This window comes from Camelus dromedarius, chromosome 16, assembly GCF_036321535.1.
Source record: "Camelus dromedarius isolate mCamDro1 chromosome 16, mCamDro1.pat, whole genome shotgun sequence".
NCBI lineage: Eukaryota > Metazoa > Chordata > Mammalia > Artiodactyla > Camelidae > Camelus > Camelus dromedarius.
Genome location: NC_087451.1, coordinates 55,520,625 through 55,545,406, shown reverse-complemented (window position 1 = coordinate 55,545,406; position 24,782 = coordinate 55,520,625). Strand labels below are relative to the sequence as shown.

At 57.0% G+C, this 24,782-nt stretch overlaps 2 protein-coding genes and 1 long non-coding RNA gene across 5 annotated transcripts; 1 reads left to right on the top strand and 2 right to left on the bottom strand.

Moving 5' to 3' along the window:
• The first annotated feature begins 58 nt into the window (after positions 1 to 58).
• LOC135323266 (uncharacterized) lies at positions 59 to 11,954 on the top strand. 2 transcript variants are annotated; one of them, XR_010384666.1, is made up of 3 exons: positions 59 to 122; positions 2,833 to 2,955; positions 11,723 to 11,954. It is a non-coding gene; the product is annotated as an uncharacterized LOC135323266 (long non-coding RNA). The 2 variants fall into 2 exon arrangements; XR_010384667.1 differs by lacking the exon at positions 59 to 122 and adding an exon at positions 559 to 908.
• Positions 1,104 to 2,584, bottom strand: TCAP (titin-cap). The gene is made up of 2 exons (XM_010991827.3): positions 2,215 to 2,584; positions 1,104 to 1,961 (listed from the first exon to the last, which is right to left on the bottom strand). Exons 1-2 carry the CDS (start codon positions 2,322 to 2,324, stop codon positions 1,571 to 1,573), a joined length of 501 nt encoding a protein of 166 aa, XP_010990129.3. The 5' UTR covers positions 2,325 to 2,584; the 3' UTR covers positions 1,104 to 1,570.
• STARD3 (StAR related lipid transfer domain containing 3) lies at positions 3,533 to 24,678 on the bottom strand. Of its 2 annotated transcripts, none has more exons than XM_010991823.3 (15): positions 24,531 to 24,678; positions 13,356 to 13,625; positions 10,436 to 10,513; positions 9,980 to 10,057; positions 9,803 to 9,856; positions 9,286 to 9,403; positions 8,996 to 9,094; positions 8,711 to 8,766; positions 8,243 to 8,335; positions 7,503 to 7,565; positions 7,260 to 7,355; positions 6,804 to 6,883; positions 6,605 to 6,709; positions 5,395 to 5,488; positions 3,533 to 4,973 (listed from the first exon to the last, which is right to left on the bottom strand). In XM_010991823.3, exons 2-15 carry the CDS (start codon positions 13,575 to 13,577, stop codon positions 4,869 to 4,871), a joined length of 1,341 nt encoding a protein of 446 aa, XP_010990125.1. In that variant the 5' UTR covers positions 13,578 to 13,625; positions 24,531 to 24,678; the 3' UTR covers positions 3,533 to 4,868. The 2 variants fall into 2 exon arrangements, with proteins under 2 accessions (XP_010990125.1, XP_010990126.1); XM_010991824.3 differs by lacking the exon at positions 24,531 to 24,678 and adding an exon at positions 13,817 to 13,950.
• Positions 24,679 to 24,782: the final 104 nt, after the last annotated feature.

Sequence of the window (24,782 nt, the reverse complement as noted above, 5' to 3'; positions counted from 1 at the left end):
ATTTAGCGGGCGGAAAACCGGGCCTCTCCTTCGGGCCCTGCAGGCTCCGAGCTGTGTATCTGGGGTCTGCAGAGGACGGAAGGTTCGGGACGTTCCCGCCACGTCGGGGGCGAAGGACCCAGGTGAGGACGTTGAGGGCGCGCGGCGCGTTCTCCAGGCTGCCAGGGGACACCAGGGGGCGCAGTCCGAGCCTTCGGGCGCCAAAGGATTAGGCATATTGCCGGTCTGCAGTCTCTGACCCCTCTCAAATCCCAGCCCACACTCCAGCCCCCTCTGGGGGAGTAGGGCCAGGGCAGGCCTGCAGACTGCTTGGCGTTCCAGGTACCAGGCTGTCAAGATGCCAAGGTCTCCCCTCCTATTTCCCCGAATGGGAAGTGGATTCTGCGAGGCCATCTTCATGGTCTTCCTGGAGTGGGACCCCACTGGCTAAGTCCAGAGCCCCCTGCCCTGGGTAGGCTACCAGCCCCTGCCAAGTTGGGCCCCAGGCCTCTGTGCCACACCTCACCCCCCTACCTTGTCCCAAGGGGAGAGTGTCTTCTTGTTGGGCTAGGCAGCCAGGTTGGGATATGAGTCAGCACAACAGCTGCAGGGGTCACAGGCAGGAACCTGACCCCCAATACACACACCCCACTCCCAACAACCCTCCTTGGGCTCCCAGGGCAGGGAGGGTGGAACACCTGACTCCAGCCAAGGATTGATTCTGTCTGGATTCAGAACTGAGAGGTCAGCTTTGGGGTCACTGACCCTATCCACACTCTGAGTCACAGCTAAGGACAGTTCTGGTGCCAGCCCCCTCCATATTCTCCATGAGGTCATTTAAACAAACCCTGGATGCCAACTGGCCTCCTGGGCACTGCTCAGTGCCAGAGGACTGGACATGGAAGCCAGGACTGCACAGCAGCGTCCGGGTAAGGAAGGGGGGCTGAACAGACAGCACCCTGTTTACAGCTCTGTCCCTGCAACACCCCCCACCCCCAAGCATGGGGTGACCCACTAGCTCTGCCATATTTAGCTCAGATGCAGGGCCTGTTCCCAGAAGTGAGCTTGGGGGGACACCAATGGCTGGGCCCCATAACCAGAAGGAAAGAGACAAAACTCTGGCACATGATTGAGCATTTATTGCAGCACTAACAAGAGGGTGTTGGGGGCTCCACCCAGCCTCTGCCCTCTTCACGTCCCCCTCCCTCCAGTCTTCTCCAAGCCTCCTTCCTGGACCATTCCAGATCCCCTGACATTTTCCCTCATCCTTCTTTGCAGCTGAAGCCTCGACTGGGGTCACTCCTCTCAAGGACCTCTTGCCTTCACTAGCATCTTTTGTCCTTCCTCCTGGGGCTAGGGGTACTCGGCTGTGCTGGCCCCCAGCTCTCCACCCTTAGTGCCCACCGCCTTTGCTCCCCTCCCTTTGGGAACATAGGAGACCCAGGCATCCTGGCCTCTGGCTCCCTCCTCCCCTAGCCCCCAACTCTGGGCAAACTACAAAGCATCCATGGCCAGCAGCTCCCCTCCATGGTCCTAGCCAGGAAGGGCCCAGCCCAGGGCAGGCACAGTGGGGCCCAAGTCACCGTCCCTCTCAGCCTCTCTGTGCTTCCTGGGACATGGAGCGAGACAGGGAGCGACGAAGGGCACCGGGCTTGCTGACAGGCACCACGGGGGGCAGCTGCTTGGTGATCTCGTTCACATCCTGGCGGTCCATACACTGGCCACCCAGGGCTGTTTCCAGTGCCAGCAGGTCCTGCAGCTGGATGGGGGTCTCCTCGCGCTCCTCCTTGGCACCCACCTTGGCGGGGGTGAAGATGGGCAGCGGCAGCACCCGCTGGTAGGGCAGCTGGTACTCCTGCAGCCCGCGGCCGAGGATGCCCATCCGCATCACAAGCCAGGGGGAACGCTGCACCAGCGCCTGGCACTGCCCCTGCTGGTGGTAGGTTTCACGCCGCAGGGCATCCTCCTCATGCAGGGAGCAACTGGGAAGGAGAGGGCAAGGGGACTCTGAACTCCTGGGAGCTGCTGCCCTCAGGTCGGGGCCTGGGTGACGGGGCTTCCTGGGGCTGCCAGGACCTGGGGTGCAGGAAGGGCGACTTGACTTCACTCTCCCCAGTGGGCCCCCTCCTTGCTCCCTCCCCCCAGCTTCTCCTGGGCTTTGTGCTCTGGCCTAGTAAGGCTCAGGGAGGGTGCTCTAGGGGAGAGGAGGAAGGACGCTGGCAGGCCAGGACTCACCCCTCCTCAGGCCGTGTGGACAGTGTCAGATCCTTCCACTCAGCCCAGAAGGCCTCTCGGTGCTCACAGTCCTCCTCGGACACCTGGCAGCTCAGCTCTGAAGTGGCCATGATCACTGCTCACTCTCTCTGGACTCTGATCCTCCCAGGTCCTTTAAATAGCCCCCTCCTCCCCCTCCTCCAGGGGCTATTTTCAGCCCCTCTGGCGTCAGATGCTATAAACAGAGCCAAGACTCACTGATGGAGGACTCTGGGCCCAGGGCGGGGCTTGGGGTACCTGGACTCTGGCTGCCCCCAGGTCAGAGGTCAGCTCCTGAAGAGATCAAGATAGTCTGGTGGGAGCAGGGGTCCTCAGAGTGACACCTCCAGGTGTCTGTCACTCCTCAGACACTATCTGGAGCCAGGCACATGCCCAGCCTCGTGCCACCTTGGCACTTGCCCTCTGCCCCACCCCCTCCTCCTCACCCAGGGAGGACAGCGGTCTGTCTGTAAACAGAGCAGGAAACAGCAGAAACCAAGGCCCCCTCTGGGCTCTGTACCAGGCCGTTGACTCCCATCCCTACTGCTCTCCTCTGCCTGGGCTCGAGGGCACATCCCCTGACAGTGCCCCTCAATGCAGGAACAGTGCTGCCAAGTCCTCAGGCGTCTGCACCCGATGGCCTGGTCCCCAACTGCCACTACACCAGCAGGGGTACTGGAAGCTAATTCTATACCTGCGATTCTGGACACGAACCTTTGCCAGGTATGTTTTCTTTTTGCATGGCCCGTGGCCAAAGAAGTAGTCTCCCAAGTCGGGCCAGTCGGGGCCGAGGGAGCAGGTGTGGGAGGTGGCCCCCAGCTCTACCAACACCTCAAGTGGGGTGAGATGAGAATCCTGGGGCTCCAGTGAGTGGCAGTCAGATCTGGCTCTAGCCCCATATCAGCCACAAATAGGCAGTGTGACTATGGATCAGCTTCTGTCCCTCTCTGGGCCTCATTTCCCCCACTTTCTGGTCACAATGGCCTTATCAGAAGAACTCTGGGTCCTGCCAGCTCCAAGGTGCCACGTGGGAGGGGCCTGGCTCTCACCCCCGGAGAGTGGGCCAGTAGGAAGGCTCCTGGGCAGCCCAGCACCAGGAGCAGCAACTTGTGCTGCAAGAAGCTGGCACACAGGGTGGTGGGCCCTTGGGGATGGGGAATGAGGGCGACACTGAGTGGACAGAGTACAGGGCACCAGGGTGAGAGGCAGGGCTGGGAGCTGCGATGAGAACCTAGTGGTGAGGCCCATGGGCCCCACCTGGGGCAGAGCTGCATGCCTGGGATCACTGAGGCACTACACCTGATTCTTGATACCTTTTAATCTTACAACAGCTTTTACAAAGTAGGAGATGGAGGTTCAGAGAGGTAGATTTGCCCAGGGTCATACGCCTAACCAGGACCGAGAGGGGCTCTCCCCACAACACAGCACCCCCACCCCCACCCCATGGCTCTAAGCAAGTTACCTCCTCTGGAGGCCTGCAGGCAAGCAGAGAGGGCAAGTATCCTGGTGGCCCCAGTGTGGTGGGACAGGAGGGCAGGTGAGTGGAGCTCAGGGGCTGGGATTCCAGAGTCAGTGACCCAGAAGTCCAGGCCCCACCTCCTGCCCCATCCCCTCCACACCCCTGTCCCCGCCCTGACCTTGGGACACCAGGAGCAGCCAAGGCCTGCTGTGGGTACTGCCGGGGCTCTCCCTACTCCCCCTCCCCATCCTGGGCTGGAGACCTTGACCTGACCTTCCCTCACAGGAGACCTGGCAGGGAGGCGGGGAACTTTTCTCTGACCAGTCATCTGCCCAGCTGAACCATTCAGGAAAGTTGTGAGAAGGGGGGTTCCAGGAACTGGGTCCCCAGTGACTCCATCCTCCTCGGCTCTGGGAGGGTGAGAGGGTGTGTGATGTGTTGGTTGCAGCAGTGGCTCCTCCCCGAGCTCCAAGGTGCTGCCCTTGACTTCCCTCAAGAGGCCAGGCTGGAGGAGCTGCTTTGTCTTTTTTGGAGTTCATGTTTGTAATTGGCTCAAATTACAAAGGTCCCCAAGGAGGCCCTGGTGGGGAGGCAACCTGGAAAGAACCTGGGAGAGGCAGGTTTGCTGCCAGCACCCAGCACCCCAACCTGCCACCCGCACTCCTGCAAGTACAAGTGGAAAAAGGTCCCAGACCCTTTAAATAATCCTAAAAAACTGTGATGAGAGAGCAGGCAGATGAAGGGGCTCCTGCACCTTCATGCTGGTGACAAGGCTGACCAGACCTCCGTCCTACCCAGGGCCCTGGTCCTCCCCAACAAAGTCTGAGGCTTCCATTCCAGACCCTGCCCCTGGCCAGGTAGGGGACAGTGGATCTCCTCCTCCAGGAAGCAGGGACACCATGCAAATGTTGGCAGGACAGACCCCACTCGCCTCAGTGGCAGAGTCCAGATGCTTGAGCCCTCCACGTGCTCACAGCCATGGCTGCCAGGCACAGTGACGTGTGGTCAAGGGCGGCACCTTGGGGCCAAGGTGCTGCCTGCTGTGGAGGAAGCTTCTTCCTCCCCACTGTTTGAGGCCGGGTCCTCTGTGGGCAGCAGGAGGCCCAACTGGCCCCCTCTCTGGCTCTGGAGGCTGTAGCGACAGGCCCCTGGCCTGCAGGGTGGTGATGGGGCGTGCTTACGCCCGGGCGCCTAGCTCGCCAATGCGCTGCCGCAGGTGAAAGGCAAATTCAAACATGGTGGCTGCGAGGCTCTGGTGGATGAGGTACCGAGGCAGGCGGCCCTGGGGGAGGCAAGAAACAGTTCCAGGGAGGCTTGCCCTCCACAGGGGCTCCTCTTTGACAACCGGCACCAGCAAGGGGTGCTCTGGGCCAGAACCCAGGTGCAGCTCTGGAATGCAGCCTGGCCGCCCTCTCCCCACCCCTGGCAGGGAGAACATGCCGTGCCGGATCTTGGCATGAGCCACACAAACAGACCTGGGAGGGGCTAGGCTGGCGGCCAGATGTCCTTCCTTGGGGCCTGGGAGTCAGAGGTAAGAAAGGGGAGGCACAGGCCCACCAGCAAGCAGGGTGAGAAGACCATTTGGACCCTGACCCCAATTTTAGAGTGAGAAAGGAAACAGAGTAGGGGAGGGAGTGCCCAAGGTCACACAGCAGAGTCCCTTCCACTCCACCAAGCCTGCCTCGCAGGCCTAGCACCCCCACCTTGAGATCTGTATTAAGGATCCAGATGAAGGTGCAGACTCGAGGATTATTGGCCGGCTTGAGCACGATGAAGCCCCCAGGACCATTCTCGCCCCTGAGGAAAGAGGCACCAATGGAGGGGATCTTGGAACCAGGCAGAACCCTTGACCCCCATCACCCTACCCCATTCTTGGCCCATCTTAGGCTACGGTGTAAGAGATAAGGGAGTTACTGGTCTAGCAACCCCTCCCCTGACTGGGCAAGGCCCAGGACAGGTGTCCCAGAGGCCACAGGATACAGCCTCCACCTCCACCTGCCATGTGCTGCTCAAACCCTCCTACAACAGCCTGCTGATGTTTACACAGCCCCCAGTGGCAGGGAGCTTACTACCTTCCCAGCCCTCGTCTACTTTGTCCAGGGAATCTACGTCTGTTCTAGCTGTGAAGGGGTGGGCTGCGCGAGCGCTTATCACTCTCGCCCAGCTCTGGGAGCAGTGCAGTGCTGCTGGGCTCCAGGAGGGGGCGCCTTCTCAGGAGGCATCAAGGCCTGCGCTGTATGGTTCACATCCCATCTCCATTTAATTTGCCCCTGACTCCGTAGATAAGGAAGTTGGTACTCAGAAAGGAAATGAACTTGTCCATCACCCAGCAAGTCTGTGCTCATGGGGAGACCAGAGCCCCTAGGCCCACACTCAAAGAACACTGCTCTCTGTGGAACCCCAGGACCGAAGGGAAAGAGTGGGGTATCCGGGAGGAGGCCCCCGGCAGCGTAGGATTAGACAGCAGGGGAACTGGAAACTGCTGGAATAACCAGCAGGAAAACTGACGCCTCTTCTCACTGAGAGGGACTTCTGAGTGAGCACTCTGGGAAAAGGCAAGGCCACGGCACAGGGAGAAGGGGGTGAAAGGGCCAGAAGGTGAAGCTCCGAAAGCACACCCTCCTGCTCAGGTCCTGGCTCCCAGCCCCCTTCCCCGGGCTGGTCCCTATTTACCACCATCCACAGTCTTCCCTAGAGCTGCCCTCCAGCCTGGTGGAGGCTCTAGCTGCTATTCCGCAGACTCCAGCAGATAAGCAGGATTAGGGGCTGGAGGGGCAAAGCCCAGTGAGACAGAGGACAGGGAGGTGGCCTTGGCAGGACAAAATGCCCAGCTGTACACACTGACCTTGCTCTGTCCCCACAGCCACCAGGGGAGGGGCCAGCTCAGAGGACCCCAGGCAAGGCGGGGCTCACCTGACGTATTTATGTGTCGGGGGCTTGGCACAGTGGGTGGTGGCGATGCCCGATGACAGGTATCGGTCTCTGCGCCGCTCGATGCGTCGGACGTTCACGAAGTCCCTAGGGGAGGGAGGGTTAGATCAGGGGGTGCCAAGACCAAGGTCCAAGGACAGCCGGCCTGCCCGAGGGAGGAGGGCACTTGGTGGGCACTCACCTGGGGGAGACCACACCGCCTGCAGCCCCTGAAGACACATCGTAGGAGATGAGGGTGTTGTCTTCTACTCGCTGCAGGATCTGTGGGCGCCAGGGCGGACGTGAGGTGCAGCCACCCCAGGAAAACCCCAGAGAAGGGTCCCAGCTCCTCAGGAAACCTCCAGGCCAGCCTGCTTTCTGCTCAGTCCCCTGAACTAAGAGCCGTTCCCATTCATGGGTACTGGGCCAGGCGCTCTGAGCATTCCCTCTTTCCAGTTTCCCGACCCTCTCCAGGAGGCACTATTACCACTATCCCCATTCCACAGATGGGGAAGCTGAGGCACCGAGCAGTCCAATGAGGTGACCAGGTCCCCTGGGGGTAAGTGATCACGCTGGATTATGACTGTACCCTGATCCAGCACGTTGCTCTGCCTCTGCCCTGAGGGGTGGCCAGGTCAGGCCCCCTGGCTCGGCTCACCTGGCAGGCGGTCACCGTCTTGTTCCACAGCACCATCCTCTCGGGCTGCAGGATCACCTCCTGGTACACCAGCTCCGCGGGGCAGGGCAGGAAGGTCTGGGGCAGGGTGGTGCCAGATGTACTCAGGCACACCAGCCCTTCCCTCCAGATGGGAGAAACCTGCTGGAGGGTGCCCCACCCCCGGCCCCCGCCTAGAGTCCCAGACAGAGCAGGAGGTTCCTGGACACCGCTTCCCTCACTCACCTTCAGGATGAAGGTCTTGCCATGAAAGGGAACCTCGATGGTGTACACAGTGTCCCCATATTCCTGTGTCAGGGTCACAAGGGTGGCAGGGAGGTGAGTGGAGGGCAGAGCGGGGCGGGGGCCTGGGGGACAGGAATGGGTGACAGGTAGGACAGGATTCTAATGGCTCAGGGGAGAAAACTCCAGTAGTTTGGGGATATGTGAGCAGCCATTGAAAAACAGTGGTTCTGACAAATGTCCTGCAATGAGGAGAGAAAGGCTTTTGATATCAAGTTAAAAGGCAAAAGCACAGCTGTGGCTGCAGCCACGAAGGACCGCGTCTCCAGGCCGACAAGGGCTGCCAGAGGGACTGGCCAGAGACAGCAACGAGGATGTCTTCCCTCTATTTTCCAAGCTCTCTGCCATCCTTTTAGATAATATTGTTTTGATCATGAAACAAAACACCGGACACAGGGCAGAAGCCTGGCTTCCCCTTTGAAGCTGGAACCCAGGGAGCAGAGCAACAGGGAGGTGGGGGGGGGGCGGAGAGTGGAAGCAGGAGGAGGGGCAGTGGAAACATCCAATCCAGTCCAGCCAAGTGGCCGACCCCAGGATCCAGCCTCCTCTCCTGGGGCAGGAATATGGTTCCAACCCACGCAGTTCTTGGGCTTGTTTCTCAGGCCTCAGAAAAGGGAGCGAAAACTCCCCACAAGACAACTCTCAGCACATGTGGGCAGGGCAGGCAGGAAGAGGTCGCTTACATTATTCTTCTCAAACTTCCAGTTCTCCTCCTGGGCCAAGATCTGGTCCACCACTGCCATGGCCTCCTTCCCCTGGTGGATGTACTCCCGCTCCTGGCCAGGGATGGGAGGCAGGAAAGGCTCAGCCTGGGATCTGCACCCTAGCTGGTCATGGCCCAGTCTTGCTCTAGACACTCCACACATCTCTTAAGGAAGCCTGACGCAGCCAGATGTGGGGTCTCGGCTGGTCTGCTGGGCCCTACAGGGTTCCTGGGACTGTAGCTGCTCCCGCCACCCCTACCTGGGCCCCAGGCAGGAAGCAGACCAGTGGGCCTGACCGACAGCAGGGCAGACACTCAGATGGACAGACTGGCCTTCAGGCTGCCTAACGTCTACCCTCTGCTGGGAAGCCCCTGACCACCTGGGCAGAGCCCAGCACTGGCCCCTCTCTGGGATGCCCACCCGGGGTGGAGACAGACAGCCAAATACCTGGGCAGAGAAGCTTTTCTTCCCAACAACTTCTTCATCTGATTCGTTATCAGACCCTGCAGAAAACCAGCACAGATGACAATGGGAAGAGGTGGGGAGAGAGTGCGGGGAGGCAGTGGGGTGCGGATACAAGAGCAGTGATGTGGGGGGATAAAAGTGTGTGTGGGAGAGGGCTGCTCGCTCTCCCCAGGGAGCTGATAGAAGGAATAGAAAGAACAGACCCAGCCAACCGACTCCTCATAAAGCCCCTCCTTGAAGGCAGTTCCCCCACCCACCAGCCCTCACCTGCAAAGGATTCTGGGGGTGAATAGAACTGGCCCTCGGACAGAGCACCAGAGAAGAGCAGGGGTCCTCGGGCAACTGCAGCCTGGGCAGCAAGATACCCTGGGGGAGCAGACACAGGCAGCCAGTGTCCCCAAACAAGCACAGTTGTGCCTTAGCAGCCGGGGTCCCCGGCCCAGGTTCACCCTAAGGCTCTTGGAGGCAGAGTTGGCAAGACAGCTCAGAACTCGCTCTCATGCCTGAAACTCTCCTCTCTTGACCCTTACTGTATCCCCTCACCCCCCAGCACTCACATCGCTCCTCCTCGGCTTCCTGGGGTAGGACTTTGAAGTCAAGGAACCAGGTCTCCAACCAGGCAAGGACAAAGGAGACGATGGGAAGCAAGTAGCCAAATGCCCCTTTGCTGAGCAGCTGTGGAGGAAGGGGGCTGAGCTCCAAGGCAGGGGGTCACCCCAAACCCAAAGTCCCACCCTGGGGCTACGAACTCTGGCATACACCCAACTCCTGGTACCAGCTGCTTAGGGACCCTCTGTGGCACATGCCTCTGAGATGGACAGATTAATGAATTCTGCAGCAGGATAAACTGAGATTAGACTGAAGGAGGAACTTTCTGCTCTTGGGGTTGCAGTGGGCAAGTGGGGAACACCAGTGAAGATGAGTCCTTAGAAATATCTAAGGTCAGGATTCCCTCTCACCCCGACCCTGACAATAGGGACAGACACCCAAAATCAGAGAAGTACTCTCTCCTGGGCAGAAGCCCATCCCTCAGGCCAGATGCCCACCAGACCAGCCAGACCCTGAGCCACTGACCTCAGAGAGGATGACCTTGACAATGAGGAATGCACTGGACACCAGCGTCGTGACCTGCCCAGGGGAGGGAAGAAAGGAGAGAGCAAACACAGAGGCTGGGTAGTGAGTCCTCCTCCATCTCATCTCTTGCACCAGCCCTGCCAGGGCCCGAGAACTGCCAGGAAAGTGGCATCTTACCGCAATCACCCACCAGTGCCGGAGCCGCAGCACAGCATAGCCCAGGAGCAGTCCGGAAAAGCGGAAGAAAGCCAGGACCTGGCGAGGGGGTGGAGTGGGAGGGGGAGCCATCACAGACAAGCCAATCGTCCTACCTCTGCTGGAGGCTGGCCTCCCCTCCAGTCCTGCCCCACCAGGATCCCTCCGCATGGTGTGCATGCCCCAGGAGAGAATGGCCGAGTCAGTGTTTTCTTTGTGGAGGACTTGGAAGTGACCTTATTGGACAGGGGTCTTGTCCTCCCCTCCCACTTCGGGTTCTCTGAAGCTGGGGCCTCATTTAGGAACCTGCTTAAACAATGAGATGGAAGCCAAGTCTCCCTGATCAGAGTAGGATGTGTGTTGCAGGAAGAAGAGAAGACAGCTGAAGAGCCACATCCCCCTGCCCTCTCTGCCCCCAGACTCCCCAAGGCTACTCACAAAGATGTCAAAGAAGGAAGTTTTAAAGCTGTAGTGGATGATCTCCTGCTCCAGGTTCTTCTGGATGCCTGTGTTGGTCTGGAGGAGGGAGATAGGAATAGCTCTACAAGCAGAACCAAGTCCCCGGGTCTGCCCCTCATCCTGCTGGAGAGGAGGAGGCAGCGGCAGGGTGGAACCTGGAGGAGAGGCTGTAAATGCTAAGCTACCACCCAAGGAGGCTCCGGAGGCATGGTGGGGGAGAGGGGGGTGGGCAGCCAGAGGCCTGAGACCCCCAGCACTCATAATGTTCCTCTAAGGATCCAGGCAGCCCAGACAGGCAGGGCTGAGTAGAGACTCTGACACTCATGCCCAGTGCCCAGAAAGGGATAAGCCTGGAGGGCCTTGGGGCTGTGCAGGGGAGGCAAGACGCCCCATGCAGGTAGGTAGGGCTGGCAGACAGGGGGCTGGGAGCTTGCCTCTCACATAATTTTATCTCCCTCCCACCACTGCGGTGCTCCATCTTCCCAGCCAACCATCCATCTGGGGTGATGGGGCCGGGGGTGGGCAGTGGGCAGTCAGACGGAGCCCCAGGTGGCAAATCAATTGATTAGGTTTGTGCTTAATGGGCAAAATCCATCACGCTGCTAGAGACGAGGGAGTGGAGAGTGAGCAGACTGGTCCTTGCCTCTGCCCCAGCCAACCACATATTTTCAATGGGATCCCCGAGTCCCTGGCTGGGGAGTGAGGGTCTGGATGGACACCGAGAACTAGACTGCAGCTTGATGCCTCAGTAGGAGTGGGCTGGCAGGCCTATGCCTCTGCAGGTGGGGGCACCAGCCCCCGGAGAATCAGGGACACAAGGGGAATGGAGCCCAGGAGTCCTGAGGGGAAGACCCTTCATAACCTCCTAGACTGGGGCTTCTAATCCCTGGCAGATGATCCAAATTGGGGAGGGGGCGGTGGGGGGAACTTGTTAAAGACACAGCTGTTCAGACCACTGGGTCTGAATCTCAAGGTGAGCTGAGCATCTGGAATCGTTATAAAGCTCCCGGGTGATTCTGATGCTCAGGGCAGGAGCCAGCAGTCTGGACATCTCCTCACTGACACTCGAGCCTCTGACACATCACCACATGCTTCTACCTTAGGACCACTCTGAGTCCCCTGGAGTCCAACGCCCCCCTGCCCTTGGCCTGACACCCCACCCCACCCCAGCTTGGCCCTCCTCTTATTCCTCAGACTGCCCTTTTGGGCTCCACAGCCTCTCCCACCCCTAACAAAGCTCTGTTCTCCATCTTTTTCTCTTTTCAGAGAACTCTTTCTCTGCCTGGGTACCCGCTTGCACCGATTGTGTCAGGACTCAGGACAGCGCCAGACCCTCCTTTGCCAAGCTCTGGCTGCAAGACCTTGCGAGGGTCTTGTATCCACTGGGCAACGCACAGTCTGTTAGAAAACTAAAAATATATATGCTCCTAAATACAAAAATAAAGTGACAAAATTGGAAATTAATAAAATTTTAGTTAATCTACCAAGTTAAACATTATGCTAATTCTGCTAATACTGTTATCTGGCATTCTGAAACTTCATCATGTTTGAAAACAATTTGGAGGTTAGATTTTTCTCAGTTTGCAAGAATTCGCAAGTCTACATGATGACAGCTGAGCTATTACAGCCAATACAGTCAGAGAATTTCAAAAGTAAAATTATCAAAAATTTTCAGCTCTTTTCCGGCAAGAAAATATATATCGAATGAAGGATGGGGATGAATTTTAGTGCCTGCTTTCTGATGCTGGATGGAACCTTCAAAAGAAAGAAAGCCTAAGACCTCGGAAGCTCTTCAAATGGCCCCAAACCTTGTTGGGCCTCAGTTCTTTCATCAGTTAAATGGTCCCTAAGGTCCTCCGTGATTGTGGCTCCACTCACTGAAGGTGCCAGTTCATCTCTGTGCACAAAGGACAGTCACCCACAGAGCCCTGCCCTCCCCTCCAGCTCGACATGCCCACAATCCAACTTATCCTCTGCAACCCTAAACTGGCCCCTTCTCCAAACTCATTTTCAGCAACAGAGTCATTGTTTTCCTGACACCTGAGCTTGAGACCTGGAGGAAGGGCACCTGCCATCCAGAACTCTGCCCCACTTTGCATAAAGGGGAACGATGGGAAAGCTCAGACAGGCTGAGTCCCTTGCTGAGGTGGGACTCAATTACTATAGAGGAGAAGCCGGGACCGGACCAAGCCTGGGATGCCCTGTTCCCATGGCTCCTGCCTCTGTGTCAGGTCCTGCTGTGCCCTGTCAGCGCCCAGAGATGAGACCCCATGGCCAGCTGGCCAAGCACTGCACAAGACCTGCCCTGACAGGCAGCTCTGTCTCCAGACTGCTAGGTGGCATCTCACCAAACCCAAGAGGGCAAACTGGAGGAGTGCCCAAAATGGGGATGGAGAGCTTGGCGCCACTAGGAACTGGGAGTTTTTACTCGCTGCTCCCCATTCTACCCTGTGCTTTTAGCACAGTGCCTGGGACACAGCAGGGGTTCAAAAAACGTTTGCTGATGAATGAATGAATGAAGACAGAGAGGGCAGAAAGAAGACAAAAGTTATTCAATAGCTCACCCAAGGCCCTCTGGGCCCTCTCCTCCTTTCTCAAGAGTGTCCACGAGAGGGCAGTATTGGCACAGAGGTCAGAGTGTGACCTCTGGAGCGGGAGGGTCTGGGTTCAAACCCTGACTCCTTTACATACTTACTGAGAGACTTCAGATAAATGATTCAACCCCTCTGAGCCCCATATTCTTTCTCTGGAAAATGAGAACTGCTGCCTTACTTTCTCATCTTCATTTTACCTGGAAATCAACCCCCTCCCCAGGCTACCCCCATACAGCAAATGGAGTCACTGAGGCCCAGGCAACTCCCTCAACACGGCCTGCGCCCCCAGCCTCCGCCCTACTCACGTTCAGCTCAATGATCCAGAGCAGGGAGATGAAGAGCAGGTCGAAGGTGACAAAGAGACAGAAGGTACGCCGGACGTCAGAGATGGCCCGGCGCTTCTCTGGCGGTGGCAGGAGGAAGTGCGAGGAGAGGCTCTGGCTCTGTGACAGTGACGAGCCTAGGGAGGCCACGGCCGGCAGGCTGTGCTCCAGGTTGTGGGCCAGTTCCCCAGACGGCTTGCTCATCCTGGCCGGTCCTCCTCAGGGCGGGAGGTCTGGGCCTCAGCGGCAGGGCTGCAGGGAAGGCAGGGTGGCTGGGTCAGGTCACAAACCTCAGGGCCCTGGAGGTCCCTTTAACCTCCCTCTTCCCTTCACACACAGCCCCCAGGGATGTCACTTACTCCCAACATAGATGCCCCCTCCCGGTCCTAGCCCCATGGCCCAGGGCCCCCTCTGCCCAATTTCCCTGTGGCCCCATGTTTCACCGTAGGAGGGCTCTGGAATCCCCGATGCCTGGGGGCACTGTTTGCTCCTGCCAAGCCCTGCCCTGTGGCTCAGCCTGTGGTCCTGTCAACAGCCTCTGGGCCTGCCCCCACCCCCAGGAGAAGACGGGCCCCAAGCTCTGTTCTTTGTTTTCCAGCACAAAGCCACATTCCCTCCCAGCAGCCAGCCCTACCCTCCCACCCCCTGATCCATGGCAACTGGGAGGGACTTCCTAGAGCAGTGTCTCTGAGAGCTCCAAGCTAGGACGGGGAAGGCAGGATGGAGGGAGACATCTTGGTCCCTTCTCTCTAGCTACGCCCCTGCCACCCCCACCTCAGCCCCAACCAGCACCATCTCTCCCCCAGCCGCCCGACTTGCTCCTGAGGCACGCATCTCCGGGCTGCCTCTGTCACCCTGCAACAACCACTTTTTCACACTGACAGCCAGGGAAAGCTCTTCTGAACATACAGCGGATCCTGCCTTTCCAGCTTACAACCTTTCAAAGGCTCCCCACTGGGCTGAGGGTCAGCACCCTCCGCATGGCCCGGAAGGATGTGGCTCTGCCCGGCTCCTCTTAGCGCTCCTCTCACAGGGCCTGGCCCTTCTCACAAGGCCAGGCCCCAACTGACTGGACAGCCACCCTGGCCTTTTAGGTCCCTACATATGGCAGCCCAGTTCTGCCTTGGGGGCCTGAGACCCAGGTCTACCCGCTGTGTGGAGTGCTCTTCCCAGTCCTTTCAGGTGGCAGCTCCAAAGCCCTCTCCTCGGAGCCTCCCACCCTCCTGTCCCCAGTCCCGGTTACAGTACAGGGCTTTACCTTCTTCAGGGAACTCTCACCATCTGAAACCATCTTACTGATAGTTCTGCAAACTCCACCAGGCAGGCCTTTCCCCGACTTGGTTAATGCAGGCGCCTAATGGGTGCTGAATAATTGCTGAATAAATGGATGACCCAGAGGGTCTCTTGGCCCTCAGCTCCAAACTACGCAGCAGAAAGGACCAGGGGAAAACCTAAAGAGAGAACGAGGACAGACCAGCCACTACCCAAGGCTCACCCTGGGCTCCAGAGTACACGGAACACTGCCCACAGTGCCTTTCACGCCCACACCTATTCTTCAGATGAGACAGCCAAGGCTCTGAGAGGTGAGTGGACTTACCCATCCCGTAACTGCTTATACATCCACGAGGCTGAAATCCTCATGACCCCTAGAGGCAAAGGGGGCCCCCAGAGCACTCCCTCCCTGCCATGCAGCCCCCAGGCCTAAGGTCTCTGTTTCATTAGGCCTCTGTTCCACCAATTTGCTGGCAGCAGCACCGTGTCCCCTGGGCGGGGGAAGGAAAGGTTTAGTCTGGAGCCAGAAAGGAGCTGACTCAGCCTGGTGGGTCCTGAGCTTCTGGGACTCAATTAAGAGTCTCCCTGAGCCCTCTCCCGCGCCAGCACCAGGGGCCAGGAGGAGACCCCTAGATCTCTATCCGTGATCCTGGGAAGGCAAGATGTGAACAATCTCCCCTCCCAATTCGCCGTCCTGTCCATACCTTTGCTAAGTCTGCTACTTTCCATGATCCCATCCATCTACTAAGTCCAAAACAAGCCCCCAGTCTGTGGCCAGCAGGAGCTTCTGAGCAAGCCAGCTCGCCCATCCCTCTGCCTCTGGGCAAACCCAATGGATAGGAGCTGACTGTTCTCAGCAGAGGCACCAGCCCAAGGCCACCCCCGACTACCACACTCTTGAGGTCCCTGTGACAGGTTCATCTGGAGGGTACTGAAGGCAAACTGGGCCCAGCTCTGGAAGAAGGCAGTCAGAAGAGGGGATGTGACAGGCCACTGGCAATGGGACCTCCCAATATCCATCAGCCGGATCTGGTGCCAGACTGCACGCCCCATGCATCCCTCACTGTGACAGGGCCACAGCTCCAGGGCAGGTGACATTTCCTTGTCTCTAATTGCCCTCTTGTCTCCTGCCAGCCCTACCTCCCTCTCTCCTCCTCTTTCCTGTGTCCCTCACAGACTACCTCTCTACCTTCCTTTGGAAGTGTCTCTGTACCCCTCTCCCATGCTGTCTTTATTTCACCCCCTCTGGGTCTTTCACTCCCATCCCTCTCCCAGCTGTGAGCCTCTCTCTCCACCCACATCAGATCAGACTCTCCACTTATCCAGTCTCCTCTGTTTCTCTTTCGCCTTCTCTTTTCTACCTGCCTTCACCCTCTCTCTCTCTCCCTCTTCTTTATCTCACTGTGGGGCGCTGTGGCTTCCCCACTCCCAGTCGGCTCCCGGGTCTATCTGTCTTTCCCCCTGGCTTTCTCCCTCCCCCTCTGGGGACAGGACTTGGGTGGCAGCAGCTTGGGTGTGAGACACACTCAAGAGTGGCAACAGCACTGACACTCATACATCCAGACATTCCTGTGGAAGCAAGAGACACAGATGGGGGCTGAGAGCAGAGGTGTTGGGGGGGAGCCAGGAACAGCTGCAGATACCGGGGTGGGGGGTGTGGGAGTTGAGCCCCAGGGCTCTGAAGGTGGGGGCAACCGGCCAAGAGTCAGAAATAGAGGGGTTCTGTATCACCCTCCCCTACAAGAGAGTCCGGACAAGCAAGAGCTTGTGAAGTAGAAAGAGCACCGGTCAGAATTTGAGACCTGAGCCCGAGTTTTGGGGCAACCACTAATCCCAAGTGACTCTGGGCAAGTCTTTCTTACCGAATCTCCGTTTCTCCATCTGGGAAAAAGGTCTGTGGCTTTTTAAGCAAGAAAAACTTAAACAAGCAAAAAACTTTACTTGGAACCTCAATATATAACAGATAAAAACAGGACTGTTGTGGGTCCTGCCACAGGAAGTGACCTCAGAGAGCCCCCCCAATCAGTCTTTCCTCAAACTCCTGCCAGGGTCACCCCTGAGGCACCTCCTTGGCGTGGTCTGAAAATCGCTGGCTCAGATGACTTCAAAAGGCTCTTGAGCCCCATCAGACCACCTGCCAGTCTGTGAGGTGAAAATTGCCTCGGCCTGGAACTGCCCTCGACAGTCCCCAGAGCACCTGTTCTCGGGCCCCTGGCCCTGGAGGATGGAAGGTGGCGGCGGCCAACAGAGCAGCCACGCCTGGCCTCCACCAGCCGCGTCCGCCCTTCTGACGAGGGGAGGCAGGAACTAGCCCCCGGGAGAAGCAACCCCGCTTGCCAAGCCCACTGCCTGCTGTCACCGCCCCCCACCAGCGCCTTCAGAGGTGTCAGGAGTGGGACAGCACGTGCAGCGGGAAGGAGTCCGCCTGGGCTGGCTGCAGACTTGACACTTGATGTGCATGTAGAAGCTGAGCTGCTGAGGCTTGGGGAGAGAGGGAGGGAAGGAGGGAGGAAACTGGAAGTTTTCTCATCCTAGAGGAGCAGGCAAAGCAGGTCTCTGGGCCCAAGGAAAGCTCCCAGGACAAAGGTGGAGGCCCCTCACCCCGTCCCAGGCCTTCTCTTACTTGCCCCAGGATATGCTAGCTCGGTTTCTTCAGTTGCATTAAATAAAGGGAACAATAATATATTTAACGCCATAGGCTGCCCACTGAAAAACGGCTCCGAAGGTAAATGTTATGCCATGTGCATTTTACCACAATAAAAAAGGCAGCGATAATTACTACCTTCTAGGGCCGGCGTTTATGTCGGTGTCAGTGGGTTATACCCTACGGTGGCGTGTAATAGTATCACCCCCAAAGGCCTGAGTTCAAAGCTGAGCTCCACAATTCATCCGCAAGCCCTCCAAGCCTCCAGTCCATCTGTGTGCACTAAGGGCCACGTTTCTCCAGCTCTGCACAAATGTGTTCCCAGGGTAGGGGTGGGGCGGGAGGTGGGGTGCCGTCCCAGCTCCGTGCACAGGCTTTCGGGGGAGGACAGGACTGATCTCTGATCCTACCCCTTCCCTCTGGTGCCCGGCGCCCCCTGCAGTTCCAAGCTCCCATCTCCCCTCCCAGCCACGCCCACCTCCACCCAGGGCCCAATTTCCACAGTTCTTAGGTGGCAGGGGCACAGACAGGGTGCTTCCCAGGCAGCAGTCACAGCTCAGGCTGGAAGCTCCAGCCACCCCTCTGCAGCTCCAGGCTGGCGTTTCCTGGCCAAGGCAAATTTGCAATGTGAACAATGCTCCTTACTCGCTTGGCAAACCTCTGAGGCTGCATCTGGAAACTGGGGATACCTGTATGGAGCCTGGGCTGTCTAGGCATCAGAGGAGACAGTGAAGCATGGGGAGCGCATAATGCCTGGCACCACAGAGGAAGTGCTCAATAACCACCGCCACCTCTGGGGTCCTCTCACCCCTTCCTCCGCCCAACTTCTGACGGAAGGCTGGGCCAACCTGTACAAGTTCCAGCTAGAGCTTATCCCACAAGCTGTGCTCTGTGACCCTGAGATGGAGGGAACAAGTCTCATCTATATCCAGAAATGATCCTCACTTCTGAGCAGTGCAGCAACTCCAAACCCTCTCCCGAGGCCAAGGAGACAGTGGACACAGGCTCTAAACACGCCCCCCATGCTACATTCCTTGGGAAATGCTGGCTCGAGCCCCACACTGGCCATGGGGGCTTCCCTGAGGGGTCCCTAACTCAGTAAAAATCAGCAGGAATCAGTGAAGCCAAGAAAGAACTGGACGCCAAGCCAGGAGAAGGTTCAAATCCTGGATTCCTACCTTACTAGTCACTGAACCTCTCTGTTCCTCGGTTTTCTCCTCTGTAAAATGGGGGTAACAACAGCACCTACCTCCTACAGGTATTATAAGGAGTAAGTGACTTATTAAACATGATGGCCTGGAACAGTCCCTGGCACAGAGTGACTTCTGTGTAAGGATCAGCTAACATGACATTCCTGCCTCTTCTTTGGAGGAAACACAGTCTTGAGCTCTGTCCAACTGTGAGCTGGCCTCAGGCCAGGGCTGGGGTTGTTCTGGCACCCCTGTTAATGCCCAGGTTAATGGAGAATCCACAGACGGGCAGGAGGCAGAGGCTCTGGGTAGGGAAGAGGTTGGTCTTGGCCCATGTCCTGCTGCTGGCCAGCCTAGGTGGAATCTGGCTCAGGGAGGGAGGACAGCAGACCAAACAGGCCTGCAGACCATCCAGACAGGCCAGAAGAAACAAATCCCGGCTGGCAGTGGCCCACACTGGCCCCTCTGCACACGTCCTCCCCCTACCAGGAGCTGTGGAGATGAGGCTGGGATGGAGACTGAAGCTCGGAGAGGCCTGCCCACAGCGCCCGCAACCCCCCACAGCCAGGATGGGGCAGAGCTGGTCCCAGGGCCACGTGAGCTTCCCTCAGCGCTGGGCTGGGACCTGGAAAAGCCAAATGTAGGGGCCTCCAGTGCCTGTGCTGGCCGAGGCGTGCAGTGTCAAAAGACCTCAAAGAGCTTAACAGCTACCCAGCCAGGGCCTGTGGAGAGCCCAGTGTCCTCCTCTCCACATCCAAACCACCAACAAATCCTTCGAAATCCAGCCAGTATCTGCCGCTGCTCACCACTACCCTCACCCTGCCTGAGCCATCATCTCTCACTGGCTCCTGCTTCCTGAACTCTTCCTTGTCCTTGTCCCAAGTCTATTCTCAGTGCAGCAGCCAGAAGGATCCTGGTAAAAAGCAGACCACATCTCCCCAATGCCCCAAACCTCCAATGGTTCCAGCTCACCCAGTGTAAAGGCCAAAGTCCCACCCTGGCCTACAAGCCTCCTCTTCACCTGGAAAGCTCTGCTACAGCCACACTGGTCCCTCACTGTTCCCTGGACACATCCAGCATGCTCCCACCCCAGGACCTTTGAACCTGCTGTCCTGTCCCGAGTTCCTCCCCTATGTTTCTGCAATGTTTCCTCCCTCCATTCTAGTCACTCTGGTCCCTTTGGTAAGGCCTTCCCTGAATTCCCTATTTAGCCCCACCCTCCATCCTCTTACCCCACTTAATTCTTCTTCACAGCTCTTATCACCCTAGACATATTATATGTTTACTGGTCTGTGTTTACTGCCTGCCTTCTCCCACTGGAATAGGGACTCACCATGCTCTGCTCACTGCTGCATGCCCAGTACCCAGAATGGTACCAGGTTCACAGTAAATATTCAGGAAATGTGTTGAACGACTATTTCCACCCTTTCCTGCAGCATCACGTGCACAGGTGTACACGCACACACAGCCCTGAAGGAGTGGCCCTACCTGTTCAGGCAGCCTTTCCTGGAGCTGGACTCTACCATCTATTGGTGGCTTGCGCTGCCCAGAGCCCAGGCAGCTCCTCCCGCAGTCGGCAAGAAGGACTGGTTTCCTGGGCACCTGCAGGCAGGGTGGCTGCTCCCCTCCTCTTCCCTGAGCCCCGACTCACTGGGGGAGGACTAGGGGTGAGTTAAATCCCTCAGAGAGTGAGGGTCCCCACACTCCTCTCCTGCTATGTGGTTGCTACCCCTCCCCCAATACTCTCCAGCTCACTGGCCGCTCCCAGGACACACCATGGCTGGCTGGTCCCCCTTCTGGGTCTCCAGGCCCTCTGTTTCCTCATTTTGGAATGACTGCCTCTCATTGAGAGGAACCCTGACTCTTCAAAGATCAATTCAAAAGTCCTGGGCAAACCTCACCCTCACCCTCACCCTCAGGCTTCCCCAAGCCCAGATCCGGCTCAGCACTTCCCTTCCCATACTTGACTCTTAAAGTCATCTCTCCTCGAGCCCTTGAGGCCCAAGTCAGTGTGTGGCCATGCATGGACCACATCCAGTAGGTTCACTGGCCTGTGGATTTGTAGTGTCCACCTGGAACAAGGGAAAGGGTGTGGGTCTGGGGGCTGGTCAGCAGACCTGGAATCAAAAGCTCAAGGCCATTCTTTATTAGGCTGTGTGCCCTTGACTAAATCACTGAGTCTCTCTGAACCTCAGTCTCCTCATCTGTAAAATGGGGGCAGTAGAGTGTCCACTTCACAGAACCATTGAAAGGATTAGAAATAACGCTTGCAACGTGCCTGTGTTTAATTAAGAGTAGCATTTGCTACTACTAGGGGCCATGGTACAGCCTTCAAGGCAGGGCCCTGGCACTCTGCCCCAGTGGAGGGTCCCATCAGCACTGCTGGGCAGAAGGACGGGCTCTGGCCACAGGGAGCTGATCTGGGATGGCACAAAGTAGGCTCTCCTGTAATTCAGGGCTCAGTGGCCCACACCATCAGCCTTGGCATAGCTGGCTTACTGGCCCCTACTCTGCCCCACTCGGAGGGCTTGGGACATCCCTGGAAAAGTGGGAATTTAGAGAGAGGACACAGCAGCAGTGACAAATAAGATCTCAAAGCCCAAACTGAGCTGTTTCTCCCTTCCTTCTGGGGAAGTGGAGAGAGCAGAGTCAAGTCAAAACAGAAACTACATTCAATAGTATACACTCCCCTCCCCAGCCAAGAGGTTCTGACAGTACAGCTTACTGGAAAATCATAACAAACTGAGATCCGCTCAGCCCTCCTGCCCTCTCCACATGCCAGGCCCTGTTAAATGTTGGAGCTACCCCCAGCTATGTGATTCTATGACCCCTGGCCTACGCAAGGGCTGATGAGTCAGGGCCCATCCAACTCTTAGTGCTGTTGGGTAAAACTGGGTGAATGAGGTCACTTCTCAAGGTCAGTCTTGAAAGGCCAGTCATCTTCCAGGGAGATCTCAGTCCTATCAGCCTACTCAAGGGAAGGGCCCTCAGGGGTGGGGCGGTTCAGCAAGACTCCTCCCACCACCAGCCCTGACCAGACAAAAGCTAGGAACAGCCTCTTCCCAGGCAGAAGAAGTTCAGAGGGACACACAACTGGCCGAATGGGATGCCTTCCTTGTTCCTTGTTCCACTGATATGGCAGCTGCCCCTTTGGGGGCTGGGATCCTAAGTTTCTAGGACACAACTGTGGACCCGGAGTCAGGAGACAATTCTTTCAGTTCCTGCAGAGTACACTTGAGTTTACCTCCCAAGCCTCAGTGTCCTCGTTTGTAAAATGGAGCCAACACTCTCTACCATTCAATGGAACAAATGTACAGGATTTTTGGTCTCAACTGCACCCCCTCCCCTAAACAAGTTTAGGCATGAGGAGAGCTCAGTTTTAACGCAGCATGTGAGCTGAGAGCCTATGGTGTGCCAGACACTGTGCTGGTCCAGGGGATGGATATTCAGGGGTTCCGGGTCGGGTGGGGGAGGCTGACAGATAAACAGCGCGCAGTGCCACGCTGTAATCAGCACTTTCAGGGAGGACAGAACAAAGGATCGTGGGCTCACAGAGAAGGGAGCATCTGATCCAGGCTGGAGTGGGTGAGGTCAGGAAAGCCACAGTGAGGGGAAGCCTTATGACCCAGGCCTTGAAGAATTCACATCTTTGAGCTGGTTGCGAGGAAGATGGGCATTCCAGGCATGAACAAAGGCCCAGACTCTGGCTTAAAGCACATGCCCAGCCCGCAGGTATGTGTGCTGATCCTACCCCAGGGGCTTGCCCCCAAACACCGGGTACCAGGCCTCTAGGCTCCCCAGGGCATGGGCCCTGCAGGCTCCTAATCCAAGGGGACACTTCCTCATGGCCAGAGGAGGAAAGAAATCACCAACCTGAGCAGAGGGGACTGCCTCTGCCCTCCTGCCCACTTCAGCCCCCTCCCTGCAAGAGCTCTACATTCTCTCAGCCCACCACGATCTCTACCCACCTCTGGTAAACTCATTCTCTTACTCTAAGGCCCCTCACGAACAGTCAGCTCCTCTGGGAAGCCATCCTTGGCCTTTCTCTCCCTTGGGTTCCCAGAGGTCTAGAATTAATGTTTGCCGTGTATCATTTATCCATTTCCAGATTCATTTCCTGAGCAGACTGATATCGTTTCTGGGTCTTTCACCTTTCTGAGTCCTCACTCAACAAATCCAGATTCTGTCCCCAATGCCCTCTGCCCCAGCATTTTATTTATTGGCAAAGAGCCAGGGTTTGGGGCTCTGGGACAGAATGAGAAGTAAGCTGCATCAACTGTCCTCAAGCAGCTTGTAACATTACAAGTCATAACCACTGTTCTATAGTATTCTTCTATAAAAGGTAATAGCTAACATTTACTTATGGAGCACTGATGTGCTCACTGTTTTAAGCCCTATACATACATTATTTTATTTAATCCTCACAATAACTCTGTCAGGTAAGCACATTACTATCTCCACTTGACCAATGAGGAAACTGAGGCACTGACTTCATCAAAGTCACAAAACAGTATCAGAACCCAGAAAGTCTGATTCAAAAGTCTGTATTCTTAATCACTATGCTATTATGGACAGGATGCTGCAGGGACTCAGATGGGATAATATTTAGCCTTGGGAAGGTGGGGGAAAGGTGATATAGAGATGGGACGCTGCCTGAGCAGAGCACTGAAGGACAAGTAGAAGGTAGCCCAGCAGATGAGAGAAGGGGCTTTCCCAGCAGTGGGGCTGGTGTGTGCAAAGGCAGGGGGACACAAAACAGCAAGGTGTGGGCAACCGCATCCTGCTGGGCCATATTGTAGGACCTCAGAATACACACAGGAGATTGGTAGGGAAGAGGTCAGATCATAAAGAGCTCTGTAAATTTTGCTAAAGATTCAGCCTTTCCCATAGGTGATGGGAAACCATCAAAGGGGTTTAAGCAAGAAAGTGACATTATGAAACTATGAGACATATTTCTAAAGGATCACAAGAGTTACAGTTTGGAGACTGGGTCGCAGACAGCCATGATTGGAAGTTGCCATGATTGGGAAGCCGTTGCAGTCATCCTGGTGAGAAACACATCAAGGGTGGTAACAGAAGAGATGGAAGCACGGGACCAGCATGAAGCATGTTCAGGAAATTAGTTGGACTAGGTCACCTCTTAAATATGGGAATTGAGGAAGAAGAGGAAGTAGAAGATAACTGTCAGGTTTCTGACTGGGGTGGGGTAGCAGAGAAAGACTGAATCTGCAGAGGGGAAAAGCATTTTAAGTTTAGATGGAGGAGAGCTCCAGCTGAAGTGGAGCTGTCCAACCGGTAGTAGGAGGGGCTGCGCTAAAGATGTAGATCTGGGCGCGTTTCGGGTGTTTAGGTGGTGTAAATCTAAAGCCATGACAGAGATGAGACCATCCAGATTCAGCGTACAGAGTGAGGAGCTGGGCAGGAGAGGAGTATGTGACACGGTACTTGCACAGTCAGGAGTAGGAGAAAATAAGAGGATGCTGACGCGGAGGAAGTCAAAAAAGGGGAAGGAGGGCACGTGTCAATTACATCAATTAGGAAGGAGGTCACTGGTCTTCTGCACCTCTAATAACTCATGAAAGACACTTAAAGGGCCCTTTTGATGTCAGTTAGGAAGTCATTCACTGCCGTTTCCAAAGGAAGTTGAGGAAAACCGGATGATAGACGCAGAACAACAGGAACTTGTAGATATTTTCCCTCCTCATTCTCAAACCCTGACCCCTCCCCAGACCCAACTCCAGCCCTTTAAAACCCAGATACCACCCCCTTGCTTCCCCCCTAAGAGCCAAGAGAAACATTTTGGGAGACGACCCGAGACGTCCTTCCAGGCTCTCTCGAATGGGCGGGGCCGCGGAGGGTCAGCGTCGGAGACCCCGGAGTCCCGCGCTGGGTAGAAACCCGAGCAGAGGAAGGGGGCGGAACCTGGGACGCGGCGGGTGTGGGAAGGGTCGGACGGAACCAAGAACGGACACCGGCGGGTGCGGCGGGATCCGCTGGCAAGACGTAGCTCTCGTACCACCGCCCGGCCCCAGTGACCTCTCGCGGACCCACCTGCTCCATATCAGCTACGGCCCTGGCTCCACCTTGCCCCAGCAACAGTCTGGTCCGCGGCCACCGCAGCGCCTCCGAGCGGAAGGGGATCTTCCGGAGGCGCCACTTCCGCCACTGAGTCCGCCCCTGAGAACGAACCGGGACGTGCGTAGGCTTGCAGCCACGCCCCTTCGCCTCGGCCCCGCCCCCAAGCCCTTGGGCCTCACCCCCAATGACCGGAAGTTGGGGCTGTAGCTGAAGCTAGGCTTGGAA